Source organism: Molothrus ater, chromosome 8, assembly GCF_012460135.2.
Source record: "Molothrus ater isolate BHLD 08-10-18 breed brown headed cowbird chromosome 8, BPBGC_Mater_1.1, whole genome shotgun sequence".
NCBI classification, from domain to species: domain Eukaryota; kingdom Metazoa; phylum Chordata; class Aves; order Passeriformes; family Icteridae; genus Molothrus; species Molothrus ater.
In genome coordinates, this window is record NC_050485.2 from 8,319,595 (window position 1) to 8,339,320 (window position 19,726).

At 36.5% G+C, this 19,726-nt stretch overlaps 1 protein-coding gene across 1 annotated transcript in view; it reads left to right on the forward strand.

The window, feature by feature from the left end:
* The window catches only part of TM9SF3 (transmembrane 9 superfamily member 3), a 41,978-nt gene that overhangs the window by 4,423 nt on the left and 17,829 nt on the right, over positions 1-19,726 (forward strand). The window contains exons 2-8 of the mRNA XM_036385298.1: positions 3,617-3,812; positions 7,293-7,415; positions 12,115-12,275; positions 13,832-13,909; positions 14,843-14,974; positions 15,493-15,659; positions 18,030-18,124. Coding sequence (XP_036241191.1) covers positions 3,617-3,812; positions 7,293-7,415; positions 12,115-12,275; positions 13,832-13,909; positions 14,843-14,974; positions 15,493-15,659; positions 18,030-18,124 — 952 coding nt within the window. The remainder of the gene's footprint in view (positions 1-3,616; positions 3,813-7,292; positions 7,416-12,114; positions 12,276-13,831; positions 13,910-14,842; positions 14,975-15,492; positions 15,660-18,029; positions 18,125-19,726) is intronic.

Below are 19,726 nucleotides of genomic sequence, written 5' to 3' on the forward strand. Positions count from 1 at the left end.
TGTAGTTGATACGTAGTTGCATTTGAAGTGCAGGTTGGTTCTCCACCACCTGGTTGGCAATTACAGAAAGAAGTTTCTGAAGCTTTGTCTCCCTTAGCTTAAGAGCTTTATGGTAGGTAGCTTGTGTCTATGCTGAGACTTTTCAGGCTGCATCTATAAATATATCATTATATATTCCATATAGCTACAGAAATTAATGAGCTGATATTAAGCATAGTGCAGAAAAATATATGAAGCTTACAGACATTTTTTCATAAATTACAGTAAGTGAAACATAAAATTGTGTTCTGTAGCCTTCTCTCACATGTGAAAGTACTGAACTGTGGGAGTTGTGGCACTGTGACCAAGTTGTTAAATGCTTGTATCTGTGAATATAATTGGGATCTCTGAGCTATGTGCAGTATATTATCCCTTCATATGAACCAAAACCAGAAGAGATTGCTGAGATATACCAGAGTACAGATTGCATCTTATTTGTTGACCTTCTTTGCCTTGTCATTTACTATGTTCATCTTGGCTTACTTTATGTTCTCTCTCTCTCTCATAGTGTGACTTTTTGCTGAAAGGTGTGTTACATGTAAGGCTTCTCAAAACTTAGCAGCCCTCATAAAGAGGTGACAGGACAGTATCCTACAAAATACTCTAGTGCTTTGTCTTGCCTAAATAAGTTTTCCTTTGTGTTGGCACTGTTATTTATTGTGGACTTTTTGATATTATGAAGGCCCTAATGGAACAGAACAGAAAAGAAACCAGACAGAAAGCCCACCATCAAACTGCCACCCTTGAACTCTTTAATAGCACTGTGTTCTTGCCAACATCTTACCCTAGCACTAGGCTAAGAATGCAAGGATAAGATATGTCATGTCGGAGAAATGTATTTAAATGTGAAAGCTCATCCTTATAAGTGACAATGAGCAAAACCCAACAAATGGAGAGAGAAGAAAATGTCCTTCCGTTTCTGCTAGGCACCACCCCCAAATCTAAGCTGAAGGTGCTTAAGTTGTTTTACTTGCTACAACGCCCTTAATTTGAGGAAGTCACTGGGAGCACCTGATGGGTGGCAGATGGCTGTGCCTAAGGACTGTGTGAGTGAGGTGCACCCTGGGCTGGCTGAGGTGTTGCGTTTCTTTATGTAGCAATCCTGAAAAGATTTATCTAGTGCTGTTCTGGGGTGGTTGTGAGAAAGGAGGAAGTAATAAATGCAGACTGAGTTCTTTGCATCTGTTTGATGTGGCCCCTTTTTCTCTCTAGAGTAGGTTGATGGCATCTTGGAGTCATTGTGGGAAAAACATGTAGGCCCTGAAGAGGGTCTAACCCACATGCAGATAAGAGACAAGCAAAAAACAGATTGGTTTTTGCAGATGTTGTAATTACTACTTAGTTACATAGGTAGATCAGAAAACAAAGCAAGATTTTGCATATTATGTTCTAAATCTGTTGGTTTCTGCCTCATCTGTCACGAGTTCCAAAAATGTGGAGGTCCCAGCTCAGTATGAAGCATATCAGAAAGGAACAGCTGAGGAAAGCAGTGGTCAGTGCTTTCTTGATTCAGGCTGTCAATGATGAACTGACAGACCCAAGGATGTTGTCATATTCTGTTACTGAAGGTTAAGTAGAGACATAGGTCAGCTCACATGTAAGCTGTTTGGTATAAGTAGTGCTAAAGTGGGCTCTTGACAAGTAAAGACCATTTTGAGAAAGGGCTGGAAATATGTTCTGCAGCTGTTAGAGGAAGAAACAGAAGACATGATAGAAATAACAGGCTAGGAAGAGAGATGGACCAGCTTGTCCCGTGCTCTCTTGGCAGGAGCTAGAGGCGGATTCCAAGTGCAGACTCCACTGTCTGTTTCTGCAGCTGAGGGGATTGGAACTGGGATTTTGCTTTCTTTCTTTTATCTTTCCCAACTTTGGACAACTGTGCTGCACTGGTGTAACCTTTCTGATTGCTGACAGAGAGGAGGAATGTCTACTTTCACATGCTTTCTCTTGTTTTTATTTGATGTTTCTCTGACATTCTTTAGCTGTCAGAACTGCTCTGAAGTGTGTGCTCTGCGAAGGGGCAAGTTTGTGAAACCAGTAAGTGTTTGGTCTCTGCTGCAGCTCACAATGAAATTAGTAAGATATTTTAAGTTTCTTGTTGGAAATCACTCACACAGGAGGCTGGAATGACCTTTGTACATCTTTGTAAACAAAAAACGATGAGCCTTTAATTGAGATGGTGTGTTAGTTTAAAGGGATGAAATTATTTTCCGAAGCATGTTTATTTAAATCCTTGAGTTTAACTTTTAAACACTTCATCTGGATTTTTTTTTTAATTTCTGCACTGACCTCTTGGTATGACTGTGGTTGTTCAGAATAAATGGAGTTGAACAACCTTTGTTCATTTATTAAAAAGGGAGATACAAAACTGTGTTCAGTATTTCAGCTGTGCACTGTATAATAGTTATGTCTAATTAACATTTTGCTTTCTTTTCTTCTCCAAGGTGTTCTGTGTCTGTGTTATGGTCTTATAACAATACTTTATATTTCTGTACCTAAAAAAATTCAAGACCTGTATAGTGACTTGCTTTTATGTGTATATAATTTTAAATAGAGTTTTTTCCTGCCTTAGAAGTTACATTGTTGTCCCTGTCCCTCTTATTCTGTTGAAATTGTAGGTGAAGTAGTGTTGTGTGAGAGACTTTGTGTAGTAATCAGCAAATCTGATGCCTCATCCAGATGCATACAGATATAATGCAAATTACTATTTCAGATCATTTAATTTTCCTGAATTTGTCCAGTATTTGAATACTGATAGATTAATGACCTATAAGTACCTTTTTTTGTTGTTCAGAAGTAATAAGGGCTTGGGAAAAAATATTGGCTCCTAGACAAGGAATATATTTTCCTGGCTAACAGTAGCTGTGGAAAGTGAAGAGTAAATGTTCCCAGAGAGAATTTTATGGCAGCCACCAGACTTCTTGCTGTTCTGTTTTTCACTGTGGGAATGCTGGAAATGCATCAAAATACAGTTCTTCTGTCTGACTTTGGCTCTTGGCTACTATAGGTACGCAACAGTTTAATTTTAGTGCTTCCTGTGAGGCATTGTGCTCTTCTGGGAATTTTGAATGCAGTTTATACCCTTTCTAAAAAGAAAGGGAGCTGTATTTTAGGAAAATACAAAATACCTGGCAGTGTGGGTAGATTGCCTGACTACTTTGCTAAGATCTTGTTTAACAAAACATTAATTTGGTGTTTCCTTTATTTCAGTTGAGATAAGCAGAGTTTTGCTTTTAACTGATCTGTGTTTTTACAAAATTAGTCAAAGCTTATTTATTTTCAAGACTTCTGCTCGCTGCATCTTCTACATCTTTCTTAAATCCCCCTTGTCTGATACTTCACTGATAGGCTGTAAGAAAGTGTATGATCAACTTGGCTTTTTATTCCCTATGAAAGCAGGCTGAAATTTTATCCTGGAGTCCCTGTCATGTGAAAGACAAAAATGCTCAGCTGTCTTTAAATGTGGCTGTTGCCTGTGATTGAGCAATCCTGCCCTGCTAGTTAATATGAATAAGAGCTTCTTGAACATTTTTATTCTGCTGAGCTTCTCATCTAACTCAATAACTTTGTTTTTCAGTACCAAGATAAAGAGGAAGTTGTTCTATGGATGAATACTGTAGGACCCTACCACAATCGCCAAGAAACGTACAAATACTTCTCTCTCCCTTTCTGTGTGGGATCAAAAAAAAGCATTGGCCATTACCATGAAACCCTAGGGGAAGCACTTCAAGGAGTTGAGTTGGAATTTAGTGGGCTTGACATCAAATTTAAAGGTAAGTAATTCAAAGTGCATTTAGTCACTTAAAAAAATACACAAACTCTTCAAACTTGATCTTTTAATGAGAAGAACTGAAATTTTCTTGCTGCTAGCAGCTGAGTGTATTTTGTATGGTTGATTGGTACTACCACTGACTTTTGAGTTTACACTTCCATCTATGTGCCCTTGAAGGAAAATGCTTGCAGCAGATATTGCTTCTGAAGTAACTGATATCATTTTACAAAGTAAAACTAAGTTTTCTGCGTATGAATGTTCGGTAATTTACTGGAATTAATGTCCTGGAATTACCGGTTCTGAAGATGTAATTTTTTCCTGTGATGATGAATACTTGTAGACTTACTGCAATTGCTAAGGAGTAGCAAGGGCTCAATATCTCAGAGTTCCATCTCAACACAAAGTTGATGATTGTATCCTTCTGATTACTGTCTAGTTTAGAATAACTTTGACAAATACCTTTGTAGTGCTGTCTCTAACTCATGCCAATCAGGCTGGAGCAGGATGAAGCTAGTTGTTGTTTTTTTTTCCTGTTGTTCCCTGTCCTCACCATCTTTCCATACTGTTCCAAAGAAGACATTTAACTTCTTTAGCAAATATATTTCTTGGTATTAAGGCCTGAGTCTTCTATTGCATAATTTCCCTCTGTGTGTCCTTTCAGATATCTGTAGCTAATAGTTGCAGAACTTCAAATAGTAACAGATTCTTTTTGCCTCTTGAATTTTAACATTTATTAATTTAATTCAATTTATGTTTCTGTGTATCTTTTTTTCCAGAACACTGCATTTCATCACTAGGGCTTAACTGGATGGAGAACTTAAGCATAGTATCTCTTGTCTGAGCATTTACAGTCAGATGGGATTTAGTTTCTGTAAGCTGTAAATTTTTATCCAAAACTGGACATCTGTAAAATAAAAGAGCTAATGATGTTTTTGCTAGCAGTCGGATAAGTTGAATAAAAGATTTTTACAAAGCTTGTTAATATCTTAAATTCTTCATAATTTTTAAATTTGCATAGAGTTTGGAGTTGAATCTTTTCTTTTAAGAAAGAAAGAGTACCTGTACAAACACTGGGAAACAGTCCTACTACTGATTTGTTACACTTGTAGCATGCTGAAAATTTTGCTCAATGTGGGAGAAATCATTTTCTTGTCAAACCTCATAGAATGTCCTCAGAAACACAAAATGGAAAGGACAGTGAAGGCAACTGGCAGCAATTCAACAATTGGTGAAGATTAATAAAGTTTATTCATTTTTTAGAGGCTTAGAAGTTGTCATAAACCCAGTACAATTTGTATCCAATTTATGTATTGTAAAATTTGGATTTCATAGACCAGTCTCTAACATTTAGCATTTGTATAATGAATTCCTTTCCAGTTAGATTGTTAAATTGTGATGGTAGCTCAGTTTTTCGGTGACATTTTGGTGGTAGACCTTGTTCTACACAGAAAGGATGTTCACTTTTATTTTTTCCCCTTGTAACTTGATTGTATCAGTGAAATTGAAAAAATATTTTTCTAATGGATGAATTTTATTTCAGTGTGATTGATAATCGGCTTCAACTCTGCATCAGTGTTCCAGAAGTTGCTGCAATTAAATTGAAACAGGGCTGTTAGTGTTTTTGTGGTGATTTGGCTTTTTGGTTGGTTTTGTTTTCCTTTTTCTTTCTTTTTGTAAACAGATAGAGGCTTGGTTGGTACCAATAGATTCATGTGTTCTTAATTAAAGATGCAGCTTGAAGGAGTGTTGAGTATCTAAAATCTGCAGCTGAAATAATTAAGATAATAAGTAATCAACTTGCACAGATTTTCTTCATGAATATGTGAATGATATCTAAGTTCTGAGTTTACAGGCATCTGTGCTTTTCTTTATGTGCCTTTGGCATTATGGCAAGATTAACAGTTGCAGGCATTTCTTTCTCTTTAAAGTATTGTATGAGTTTACAAAATTAGATTTGAACTTCATACTCTTAGGTTTTTATTCTCTAACGTTAGTAAAAGGGAAATAGAATTGTTCTAATAAATTAGCTTCTGCAATAAAAAATAATTCCCTTCTCAACATTGTTTGACTGGACAGCAGTAGCAGGTAAGCGTGAAGCTGCACGTTGTTCATCATATTCAAAGAATTGTTTAGGCTACAGCTGTTATTAGCTGAAGTACTAAACTGTGTAAGTAAAACTGGCACTTGAATCAGTAGGCATTGCCTGTATTTTTTGAACTAGAATAAAAACACGATTTTGCAGAAATGTGCCCTTCTGAGAGTGAAGGTTTTCACTTGCACTCCCATGGTGATGACTGGTGGAGCAAATCTACAGTGTATTCAAGCCTCCATGAAGTAGTGTTTATTGTACTAAGTGGGGCATATGAAAGGATACAAGCAGTCAGACAAGATAATTGGGTTTTCCTTTTGTTAAAATATGAAAAATGTTCTTACATCACAGGTCTCAAATCTGTATAAATACCTGTGTGAAGAAAGAAATTAATTAATAACATACACTCGTAATATAACTTCTGTGTTTTTGGTTGGCTTAATTATCTTGTCAAGCTAAATCTAGGATAATAATGCTTTTTAATTAATATGTCAAGTTCTTTACTCAAGTGTTTGAGTGACATCCTCTGTTACACCTGAGACCTAATAAATTATTAAATGGATTGAACATTGGTATCATGGTAACTTAAATTTGAAAATTTATTTTTGATATTACCATACTGTGCTGTTAGAGAAGATGAATGTAAAGAGGAAAAGGATGATTTAACAAAATTGCATTTTGTACTTCTTCCGAAATGTAAAAGAATGGCTGCTAACAGTGTGACTTAGGAATTGTAGATAGGGAAGAATAACTTTCTGGGTGAAAGAGGTGGATTTATTTTATTTCCAAACGCAGCCTTTTGTGCATCCTTTGCATTATTCCTATTTTTGTCTTCTCTCCTTTTTTTCTCTGTCTTTACTCTGATTGCTTTCTTTCTTCCTTAGGATAGTTACTTCAAAACTGCTGAGAACTTTGAAAAGTTTTAGGTTTTTTTACAAACATTATTCCTAGTCAGTGAAGCCGATTATACTAAAACAAAGATAATGTGTAAACAGTTTTAGGTATTTCTTAATAATTTCATACCTCTTGTTAAAGTTAGAGAGATCTCATTATCTGTTCAGGTGAATCTGTCATCAGCTTTTTTACCTTAATCTAGTGTGGGTGAAGCAGCAAAAGGATACTGTGGAACCTTTCCCTGTCCAGTATGTGGGAAGCCTCTGCATGCAGAAGTGTAGATTTCTGAGCACAAGAAATGTGCTCAGAAATCTGCATGCATCTACACTTTCATGCATTTGCTTTAATGGTTCTTTTTAAAATGTCCTTTATTGTTCTCTACTTGAGGATACCCAAGAGGGCTTGGAGACTTCAGCTCTGTCCATTCCTCCATTTGATTTGCCTTCACTTTGAGCCAGCTCATTAATAAATCTTCAACTGTGCTTTAATTTTTTGCAGATGATGTGATGCAGACCACTTACTGTGAAGTTGACTTGGACAAGGGAAGAAGAGATGCATTTGTGTATGCTATCAAAAATCACTATTGGTACCAGATGTATATTGATGACTTGCCAATATGGGGTGAGTGATTTTGTGCATTAATGATTGGATTACACCTACTCAAGTCCTGTACTAGTGGGTTTCATGGAGTCATTTAATGACTAAGCTTTGTTACAAGAATTTCACAAGAAATTTACATGCAAGTCAAATTCACAAGAATATGAAGTAAAGTAGTAGAGGACATAATCTTAACCTGCACCATGGGAGAGTTAGGTTGAACATTAGGAAGCATTTCTTCACAGAAAGGGTGATTAGACTTTGGAATGGGCTGCCCAGGGAGATGTTGGAGTCACCATCCCTGGAGGTGTCTAAGGAAAGACTGGATGTGGCACTCAGTGCCGTGGTGTAGTTGACGAGGTGATGTTGGGTCATAGGTTGGACTCAATGATCTCAGTGGTCTTTTCCAACCTAATCAGTTCTGTGTGAAATAAGTTGAAGGCTTATTGCATTGAAAGAACAGTAGGATGGCTGTACTAGTGAAATACAAAAACAGTGAAAAGCTGTTTTGTTTCTAAAGCCCTGATTTAATAACAATAATTTCTTAGGTTTAAATTTGTTCAGATGTTCAAGTAGGTGGTAATTAGGTAGGTTACTTGTAAGGGCTATGTTATTGTGATCATGAATAACAAGCTTATTTGAGAGTTGAAACTTTATTTTGCTACTTTTCTTTATTACTCATGCAAAAACTGTTTGGTTTAATTTTATGGTAATTTAGTGGCTGTTAACAGTGTTGCTTTGTTGTCTGTGTTTATATGGAGTTTTATTTTACTTACTCTTTTACAGTTCTCAGAATTTCTCTTGCTGAGTATTATTTACCTGGGTTTAGAAGTGCTTGTGTCTTGAATAATAAAAATGTATGTATCTTTATTGCCATTGTCTCCTAAGGTCTCTGTGTTTTGTTGCTCCCTCATAACCTGTGATCACTTACCTAGTAAGGAGTGCTCTGCAGATTGCACTTTGCACTGATAGCAATCAACCAAACTCTCCAAGGCCTAATCTCCCTGTTGTAGATATTTAAACTGAAAGGAAATGAAAAACAGCCGTAAGCTCTTTGTTGCCTGTGTTCTGTGAAAGAGGTAAACCTGCCCAAACTAAACCAAGTCCCACAGCACCTACAGAAACACAGTTCAAGTCATGCAAGAAAAGTTCTTTGATAGCTGGTATGAGTAATGCTATCCATCATTAATTCATTTTGACAAAGGCTGCTTTTTTTTAGCTCTTTCTTATTTTATTTTGTTTTAGAAAATATCTGTTAGATGAACATGGCAGAAATATTAACACTTCATTCATTTATTATTTATCTGGTTGTCAGGAAGGTCTGGGTTTGTTTTAATGTGTCTGTTTTTAAGAGATACCATTATAATGCCTGAAGAGAAGTACTTAAGTATTGATTTGGTTCTTTTCAGCTGATTTGTTTATTGTGTGTAATGGCTCTGTAGCCAGGCTTGGAGAAGACCCGAATTACTCTGTGTGACCTTTACTGTACTGCTTGTGCAATTGCTGGTAGGCTTTTTAAAAGCATGCATGAGTGACAGTTGTTGCTACAATATTTGTTATGGCTTTGGCCTTTCAGCAAAAGACCAGTGAATTATTTTTCTAGACTAGTGGCAGATATGTAGGGTTTGAATTGCCCAGGGATAATGGATGCTAAGCTGACTTCTTTGGAATCCTGTGTGGCTAACAAGTCTTGGAGGCTTTCTTTTTTGGAATTTATTTTTCTGGTCATGTTTCATCATCCAGAATGCCAAAAAACAAACATACCTACTAAATCTTCTACACGTGACAAATGTTATGCTCTCAGCTAAAAAATCTGGTTTCCTGTGATTGAGTGTTTTTAGTGTTTCCCAGTAGTATGCTTTTTATGCACAAGAAGTCAACTAGAAAACATGTAGAATATAGGTATCATCTTTCTAAGATACAAAGAAGCTGCTTTTGATAGTTTGGAACCAGGATCTCAAGCTGTGCTACATAATGGGGACTCCAGGATCCTAAGTACAGGTAATATTATGTAAGGATATAATCTGACATCAGGTGTGAAGGCAAGTGGTGCTGACAGTTTTGGTCTGTGTCTGCTGCAGGTTAGGTGAAAGTAGCAGGACTGCAGGTTGGTCAATATTAGCCTGACTTTTATTCAAAAAATTAAAATGAGTTCTTGGTGGGGGGCTGAGAAAGGAGTGGATGCACCTGAACTAATTAGAAGAGTTTATCTGCAAGTCTGAATTAGTATTTTGGACCTTTGTTTTCCCAGTACAGTGGAGAAAACTGGGAATATAGCTTATCTGCAATAATTTTGGTTTTCCTGGGTCTCTGTTCAGCAACAGAAATGTTTTGGGCTCTGAGTGCTGCTTAAAACTTAAAGCACTGAGACTTTCTGGTAACTGAACAGTTTTTATTTTAAGTATTTCTGTTGTGAATATGGCATGAATGATGCTGTACAAACTGCAGAGGCTGTACACATGCCTCTGCCAGCTTGCTGGTGCCTTTGAGTGTGTTGTGTAGACTTGTCTAGTACCATGTAATGTGGTGGCAGGTAGAGACACTGAAGAAAGCAAATATCTTTTGCTTGATTGTTGTTTCAGAGCTGTAACTATTTCTAAATAGTTACTAAATTTCAGTAATTATAATGAAGGGAACTGTTAGGACTGTTTAAGATAAATGGATATGGGTGTAAGATCAGAAGTAGTTATGATGGCATCTCTGAAATACTCTGAATACTGAAAAGGGTTTTTTTGGTTTCATGAGGATAGTGTCCAGAACTGGTTACCCTCAGCTTGCATTAAAAATAGCTTGTGCTGAATGACTTTTTTGTTACTGTGTGAAGGCTCTCATCTTGATCCACCTTATTTGGATTACCTATCTTGAGAACCTCACTGCCCAGCATGTATTGAATGTACTGTATGACCCAATATCCTGGTTTTTTTCATTGTTGCTTTGCATCTTGTAGCTGGATTAAACCAAAATCTTGTTCCCTAAATATAGATGGCTGGAATCCATTTTTAGTGCTACCAAAATAAAGTTCTCTGTGAAGAGTGTAAAAGAAAAGGATTCAGATGGTGCTAATGTTTGCTGAGAATTCTAGGCAACTTCTCTTTAATTCTATTCTTAAAGCAGACCATTCACTTCCCTGGGCTCCACCAGATGCATTCCTGGCAGTCCTCCTGTCTCCTGGCAAACTTTAGTTAAGTTCATCCTTTATGTTCTTTATGATTTTCCACCTTGCTAAGGCTTACAGCTACCAGACATATGCACAAATACTAATTCTCAAAATTCACCCTGAAAGTCCTCAAGCCCTGTAAGGACTACTGTATTTTCAGTAGAGACTAGGCATAAATTAACCTTTCTTAACTGCTGATAACTGAAGGTCATGACATCAAACTGCTCTTTGAGGGCTCTGTAAGGTTTACACTATTTTCTAATCTGAAAAAGGCAACAAGATCTTTCTAAGTGCATTCAGAAAAAATTATTCCATTTTATATTTTTTCCTGAATTGCTGTCCCACAGTGGAGAGAGGGACTAGGCTTAATTGTTTCAGGACATTCCCTAGCTATGTGAAGCACTGTGTTAGTTCATTCCTTCAGTGAGTGATTAATCAGAATGTTCTTTAAGTAGTTTAGAGGTCTATATTGTCTGGATACTACCATGGGAACAGATGGCATGGCAGGTGCCAGGCTATATGGTGGAGGCACAAACTGGCACATATTTTGTGTAGATGGCATATACAAGGCAATCCTGACAGATGAGCATGAGTGAAAAACTTGACAGAAATACTACCTTGAAAATTAAAAAACACAGGTGATGCACAAAGGCTCTTCCTTCATATACCTGGTGCTTTGAGGTAGTCTCTTCCATATCCTTCACCTACTTGTTCTCCCATTCCCCTCAGCCTTGTGTATCTTGGGTGCTGCTTTTTTTGTGACTTTCCATTTTGTACATCTTGCATTTGATCTTTGATCTTGACATCAAAGGTGACACAGCCTGGGAACTTGTTGACTGTTAAACTTTTTATTTTCACCCGGCATAGCACAGTCTCTGGAATTCTTCTGTGGTAGATGAGACATTTTGCACTAACTTACTGAAAATTAAGAACCTAATCATAGAATGGTTTGGAGGGTTTGAATTGGAAGAAAGCATAAAGCTCATCATGGTACAGCCACAGCTTGTCTTGGGCAACCTGCAACCTGTACCATTCTCACAGTAAAGAATTTCTTCTTAATATAAAACCACATTTTTGGCAAGCATTGGAAACCTGTGTGCAAACAAGAGCAAAAACCATTTGTTGGGAAGTAAACTAATGAGGATTACAGAGAAAAAGTAAAATTCTTAAGAGGAAGAAAAACGAGCAAATAGATAGTTGGAAGATGGGAAATTGTAGAGGTCTTGGCTAAGTTCTGCTAGGAAAAATGAATCTCTATTTAGCCAGTTATTTATCTGGTAATAATTGCAAATAAAAGTAGAGACACTGTTGTTGGGTCTTCTGCAGTGTTTGTAGCTGCAAGCTTTTTCTTTTAATGTCATTACAAAATGCTTCTTTCAGTGACCCATGGATTGGAAGTGGAGTCCAGATATTAGAGTTGAGAAGAAAAGTATATGGTCTTCTGTGTCCTCTTGTTTATGATGCTTTTTCTCCTGGAAAAACTTTGTAATGCATGTTTTTAAAAAGTAAAGGCAAAATATCTGAAAAGCATACCTGTAATACATGCTTGCACTTGTTTTCTATGCAGGATTGTTGGAGAAGCAGATGAAAATGGAGAAGATTATTACCTTTGGACTTACAAAAAACTTGAAATTGGTTTCAATGGAAATAGAATTGTAGATGTCAATCTGACCAGTGAAGGAAAGGTGAAATTGGTACCAAACACAAAAATCCAGATGTCATATTCAGTAAGTAATTTGGTGATGCACGTGTTATAAGAAATTCTACATGGTGAAATAACTCAAAAATAGGTACTTGTATACTATAATATGTACTGATATGTTGGGCTGTGTTAGAGGAAGATGCATCTTCACTCCTTCAATTATTCTGTTTTGTTGCTGAAAAACCTTGATAGATTTATTAATAACGAATGTAAAATTATGATTTTTGAAGTACTCCAAACAAACTGGAGCTTCTGTAATGTGCAGAAAAGTGTTTTAGTGGGAAAGGAAGATACCCTGAAAGGATGGAGACTAGAAGTATAGAGGACCCATGAGTAGGTACACATTGTCTTCATGTTTGGACTTCTGACCATTGTATCATGGGTTTGAACTGGATTCTCAGCTGGTATAAGAACCCACTGTAAGCCTTTATACTTTGCAAGCAGTTAATGTCAAAATTTACTTTGTTTTGCAATTCCAGTAGAAATTTCTTATTTATATAACATGATTTATAAGGTTTTAAATTTCTTTTTCTGAAGCTCTCTGATATGATATTGAGTTGCTATGATAAAAGGTAATGAATAAACAATGCTTGCTGGTTGAGACAGATGATTTTTTTCAGTTTTCCTCTTTATTTAGTTGATATTACTTAAATCGAGTGATGGTTCACTTGTCATGTTCAACACTGTGTATAGTGAAACCATTTTTTAATGCACTGCTTTGCTTCCATGCGTAGATGTGAGCATAGGATTTTATTTCAGAAAATATTCTTGCCACAGTTACATTTCTTTTGTGATGAATAAGTTGTATAGTTTAAAGTGCAGATAACTGGATTTTGTATGTTCATTTTAGAATTACATTTATACTAATTTCCCTATTTTTGCTGCAAAATTGATAGTAGAAATTTCAGAATTTGCTATTTCAAATTCTACCATCATTGTGAAGTCCATTTGCTCTAAATTTTAAGTTGGACAGCAACTTAAAAGCTGAGTAGCAGCCAGTAATAAAAATAACATAAGATATTCCCTTAAAAGACTTTTTAGCATGCAAAGCTCAGGACTTCTCTATCAAATTCTGTTGGCATTACTGGGCAATTGCTGGGATGGCCTGTGTGTGGTTTAATTCACAGATTGTCACTGGTGGATTTGTTCTAAACTGTGCTTCATTGTGGCAGATGCTCAAATGAGAAATGTATCTGCTTGAAACAATTTTGAAAGCTACTAATCTTGAACAAAGTTGTAATTTGAACTGAGGAACATTAATATCAAACCTCAAAGTGAGTAGTGCTGACATCTTGGGGTTTTTAACATGTCTCAGGACTGTGGTGAGTGATTGGGGTGTTCAATCTACATTTATATGCTTCCTTCTATACTCAGTAAGAGAACAGCTGGTGTTCATTCTATGCCTGACCTGTAGATGCCAGTCTTTAAGAACATCATTCCATTATTTTTTGCCAAACCCCATTCATATTGAAGAAGACACCTAAAGTGGATGATTTTTAATATGTGTTCTGAGTTTCTGCATGTGAGTATAGCTAAAAATACTGAAAGGACCTTTTCAAATATAAACATTTCTCTCTTCAGGTGAAATGGAAGAAATCAGATGTGAAGTTTGAAGACCGATTTGACAAGTATCTTGACCCATCTTTCTTTCAGCACAGAGTATGTATTGTTCCATGACAGCCTTACAATACATCCCTTTACAATGGTTGCATTAGTTTAGATGTCATGCAATTTTTGGATTCCATCCTTGAATTTTCATATTTTCCAGGTGCTCTGAGACAATAAAGCAGGGAGGTCTGACTATTGTTTAAGTGGCAATGTTGCTGCTAAAATAGGATGGCTCCATTCTTTTGGAGCGCTTCAATAAATGTGCAGGCAAGCCTCAAGCTTGCAGAAAATACATTGTAGTTCAAAAAAAATACATTCAGGTGACCAGAAGCAATGAAACTTCAGGGACAGGACTGTGCAACTGTGTAAGCTGAATAAGTGCAGTTGGCCATTGGTACACTTCTTTCTGAAGTAAATGCAGAGCAATAAGCATTAACTAAGCCAGTTATCAGTTGTGGCGCTATCAGTTGTGTTTAAATCTGTGCTTGTAATCACCTTAGGGGTAGTTGCTGAAAAACCTCACAGTACTGAGCTGTGCTGCTTTCTGAATGGAGGGACTTGCATTCTGTTTGGAGCTCAGTGAAAACCAGAAGTATATGCTTTTGAGAGCAAAAATAATGCTGCTGCACGTTTTCATCCTGTGCAGAGCAGTAATTCCTTTGGCTTCTCTACTTGAACCTCTTCTCTAGGAAGGCAGCAGTACATCATGTTGCCTTTTGCTTACCAAGGGAGCAAGCACAGCCAATTGTTCAAACTTTGCTGCTGCTTAACTAAGTTGTGATAGCTTGGTCCTGAGCAAGGCTGGCTGATAAAAAGGTTTATGAGTGCTGTTTCACAGGCTAATTTTAGTGTCACTCTCTGAAAATGTAGTGTTACTTAGCTGGTGCTGACAAGTGGTCCTTATAGGCAACAATTTATCATTATTGGAACAATTTGAAACACATTTACAGCTCTGAATTTTAGGTGTGTGTTTTCTTTTTGTAGATTCACTGGTTTTCAATTTTCAATTCTTTTATGATGGTAATCTTTCTGGTTGGCCTGGTGTCTATGATATTAATGAGAACTTTGCGAAAAGATTATGCAAGATACAGCAAGGAGGAAGAAATGGATGATATGGTAAGACCTGCATCCATGCTTTAAAAACTCCTTTTTTAAGGCTTATTGTTTTCCTGTTGTACATTCATTGTGTTAGCAGCTCTGAATGGCTTTCTTCAACTGGACAGAAAATGCCTTTTGTGTGTCTTGGAAGTGTTACTGGTTTTCTTTATAACATGCTTCTAGGTTGCGACCCAAAAATCTCTCTCTAGTCACTGTGTTAATGTTCATATCCAACCTTAGGATTAACTAGGTCCATTCTGACTTTGTAGTAGAAGCCTGATGTACTCCTAAGCACCTCAGAGGCTTTAGGGACAGGGAGGGATTCTGATAGATTTTATTGTGTCATACATTCAGGTAGTAATTTGTTGTCTTCATAAGCATCTGAAAAGTAAACTTTTCGATTTGATGCATTTAGAAGACAAGACACACTTCACTTGAAGTTGCTTTATTAAATCAGACCTTTTGTTTTTATGTAGCTTGTGTGTTTGTCTTTAATTGTCATGACTAGACTTAAAATTTGTTGTTGTTGTTCCCAGGACAGAGATCTAGGTGATGAGTATGGGTGGAAGCAGGTCCATGGAGATGTGTTTAGACCATCCAGTCATCCTCTAATATTTTCATCGCTTATTGGGTCTGGCTGTCAAATTTTTGCTGTGTCTCTTATAGTTATTATTGTTGCAATGATAGAAGATTTATACACAGAGTAAGTATAATTGTGCCATGTCTTCCATATATAAATGTTTAAGTGAACAAAATAATTACAAAAATTATTGTTCTAACTGGCCTGAAAAAAAGTGTTTGAAAGTCTCTAGTAGTAATCTGTAGTTCAGATGTAGTATTAAGAAGTGCTCTTTTAATTTGTAATGAAACTTTATCCTACTGTTATCACGTTAGTCAATCTCCTTTGATTTTCCCTTTTAGTGCTTGCTTTTTGAATGATTTATTTTGAAACTAGTTTGTTGTTCTGCAGAATCACTAGTAGATAATATGGGAATTATATGGATTCAAAGGTACATATTTCACTCCTGGTTTCACCCAGAGTGACAAGATGTTAGTATATTTCTGGCCCCACCATGTCCTGTGAAGACTGAAATAAGAGTGTGCTCTGTTGTGAATAGTCCTGTTTTCTGCTGACAAGTCAGTATTAAGTCAGTCTTATCACAAGTCTGCTTGGGAATGAAAATGTAATTCTTTCAGTTCTTTTGAACACATTGTGCTCAGCCTGTGTTGATGTAAAATCCCCAGAAATACGTCCTGACTGGAAAGAATCAATCAAAAAAAAGAAATAATACTCAAGTTTAAATTTAACACACTACTTGTAGTTCACCTGTTTTCTTCCTTTACCTCTTAATTTGATTGAGATTTTTGGGTTACTGGGTGGACTTCATCTGCTTCTGTAGTGATTGTGTTTTGGGTATTGGAGGGAATTATTGGCTTCTGTTTGGGTTTTCTGGGTTTTTTTACAAGTGATTTGTTTTAAGCAGTGACTAAACTTTGATCTGCATCACTTGTAACTTGATTTTAGCAAGTTGTAATACTTCTGATGTGCCGCTAGAGGGAACTCTTGCTTTTCAAGTTAGTGGCCTTTTACCGGTGTGTTTAAAAAGCCACTCTGTAGTACCAGAATCTTGGCATATTTTCATTTTCCATAGGGTGTTATTCCCCTCCTTGTGTCTCATGGTTATATTTCTGGACAAGCATACACACACGCTTTTAGTTGTGCAGCATATCAGCTCCACAGAGGACAAAATGAAACCATTTCAGAATGTATGTGCCCTGTAGGGAGGCTGTAGGTTAGTCATGTCACTTGTAAAATGTATCAGATTAGTATTTTTTGAAAAGATGTGTGCACTTAGTCTTTTATTGCAATAGGCCTTTCTGTCACTTTCAAAGTGAATTTAATTCTGGGTGTGTAGTGGAACAATTGACCAAATGTGGTGCAGACAATTGTTATGTTTAGGAAAATAGCACCAAGTCTGGTGTTTTTACTTGTAGTCTGGATTTACACAGTGGCAGTGCCATTTCAGACTGTGCCTGCTCTTGGGGGTTTTGCATGTGTCTCTAAATTGTCATAAGTTACTAGAAGCTTTTAAAAAACAAATACTGGTAAAACAGTCCTTCAGTGTGTGTGACCAGCAGTTACATTTGCTTTGGTCATGCTCTCATGGAAGCTTAAGTGCTAAAGATTGCTTCTTTGAGTACAGCAGGCATCCAGGAATGGTTCCTCAAAAACCAAAATGGCAGTAACTAGAATCTCTCAGAGCACCTAATTTGAAGAAAGAACAGTAAGTCAGCTGAAAACCTACTGCTATTTGCTGTCGAAGAATAGCAGAGGGATGTGGGGAAACAATTTTGTTAATGAATAACATTTATATCTTCCTATTCTTAGATATGATCTTTTAAAATGTATTTGGAAATGGCTTCTTTGATTTAAAATTATTAGCTTTGCTTGTAAAATTTCAGAAAAATTATGCCAAAATTAGTAGTCCAACATTTAATGGGGTGACATTTAAAAATTACTAAGCTCTTCTGATTGCACTACTTAATGCTGATTTGTGACTTCATTATAGTATTTATAGTTTCTAAATCTAATTTTCTGCCAGATGAGCACTTTCCATCTTAAAAGTTAATTTCTGGGGGATGGCAGAAACATTATTCACAATCTTAGTATATTTTTGTTAATACTGGCCTTTTGACATTTTATCTGCAGTTGAATCTTACCCTTAATGGATGTCATGTAAATAATTATTTATGCACAAAGTAGACACATCCAAATGTCAGGGTATATTTATCAGAGGTGAGAGTCTGTACTCCAGTTAAAATAAATGCACGTTAGGAAAGACTGTAGTGTGTCCAAACTCTCTTTCCCACATAGAATTAGACTTGGCCAAAGCCTTGTGTACAAACAGTTCTCATTCTTACACAGATTTTACAGTTCAAGCACTTCTAAATATTTGTATTACATAAAAATATTAAATAACTGCTTCTGCTAAAAATACAGGGTTTTTTTTCTCTAATCATGTTTGGTTTTGTATGTCATTATGCCATTTACCAAAAACATCTTTTCTTGTAGGAGAGGATCAATGCTTAGTACAGCTATATTTGTTTATGCTGCAACATCACCAGTGAATGGATATTTTGGAGGAAGCCTTTATGCTAGACAAGGAGGTAAATTGTTTTAATGTTTCAGCATTTTCATTGCTTTGTTAAATGGAGAAGTTATTATTTTTTGATTTGTACCAATGTAGAAGAGTCTTCATGGAGTTAGATGGAATCCATTAGATTCCTAATAAAGAGGAAATATTTTGGGTGTATTTAACTTTCATATTATCTACTCAGTCAGTACTGGCTATGCTTTCTGAAAAGCTAACTGAAGTCTTAGGTTAATTTAAAAGAGCTAAAGAGCTGTTAATAGTTGTGACTTCCAAATTGCTTGTTATACTCTTGTATATAATTTTTGGCTCATGACATCCACAGAGTATAATAGTCTTTCTCCTTTGTGTAACATGTTGTTAAACAGCTCATGTCATCTTCTCCAGATGACTCCTACGTGGTCCTCTTCTTTATGCACTGGAGGGGTTGTGTTTGGCTAACACAAAAAGGACAAGTATAGATTATTTACTAGACCATTAATTGCAGATGGGGAGAACTGTATATATCATCTTTTAAAGAGAGTTGTTCTACTTTCCAGTATTGCTCTGCTTTATAATTAGCAAATCAAAATGAGCATCAGTAGAGAGCAGAAGCCAAGTAAAATTGACAGAAGATTTGAACAGGCTGTCTTCAAATGCTCTCCACTATGCCTCTGAGTTATGACCAGTTAGATTCTTGCAGTGCACTAGCTTCATCCATTCCCTATGCTGCAATAAAAGAATAATCAATATCTATTATCTTCTAGAGTGCTTAAAAAAAATTCTGGTAAGTTCATTAAAGAAAATTTGTATCTTTTTAGCATGATATACCTGTTAATGTTCAATCTCAAGTCTACTTTGAGTTTGGAGGTTAGAAGTTTATTTTCATGTGGCTTGTTTATAAAGCTAGCAATTTGTACAAAACCAGATCTAGTTAGGAAAGGGGTTGCTGTGCTGTAATGTATTGTGATCTGTAGTTGAGCCAGATAAGCTTTTTTTTTTACAGGTAAACATGTAGCAAACCATGAAATGCTGATTATGTGGGCACATGGTGAAAATACTTATGATTGTCTTGAAAAAATATGCTTTTAAAAACATTTTTTACTTACTGCATATTAATATCACGGTGTATAAATGTAGACAGTTTTTAAGAGCATAGAAAGTACAGGGAATACAGATAGGGGAAATTTTTAAGGAGTTGCCCAAAAGGATTTCTTTGATCTCAGGGAGCTCTAAACTTAGTAATAACTGCTAACAGATGTTCTGTTCCCTTGATGCTTGGACTTTAGAAATCACTTTCTTTCTACCTTTTCCGTATATATATAAAATATCAAGAGTCCAGTTTTCCTGTATGTTAAATGCTGTGGCATTTTGCTTTTTAGCAGGGATAGCCCTTTCCTTAATGCATCCTGAAGGTGTGTCTGGATTGGCTGGGTCCAGCTTGGACCAGGGCAGCCCCGAGCAGGAGCTGCCTGGAAGCAGCTGCAGTGCTGAGCTCTCCTGGGAGCAGTGCTGAGCTCTCCTGTGCTCTCCAAGCATTGTCTAATGCAGGTGCTGCACAGGGCCAGCTCTGCTATCTCTGTCTTCTCATCTGCACCTACGTGCACCCTCAGCTTTCGCACCCCAGGTTCTTTGGCCA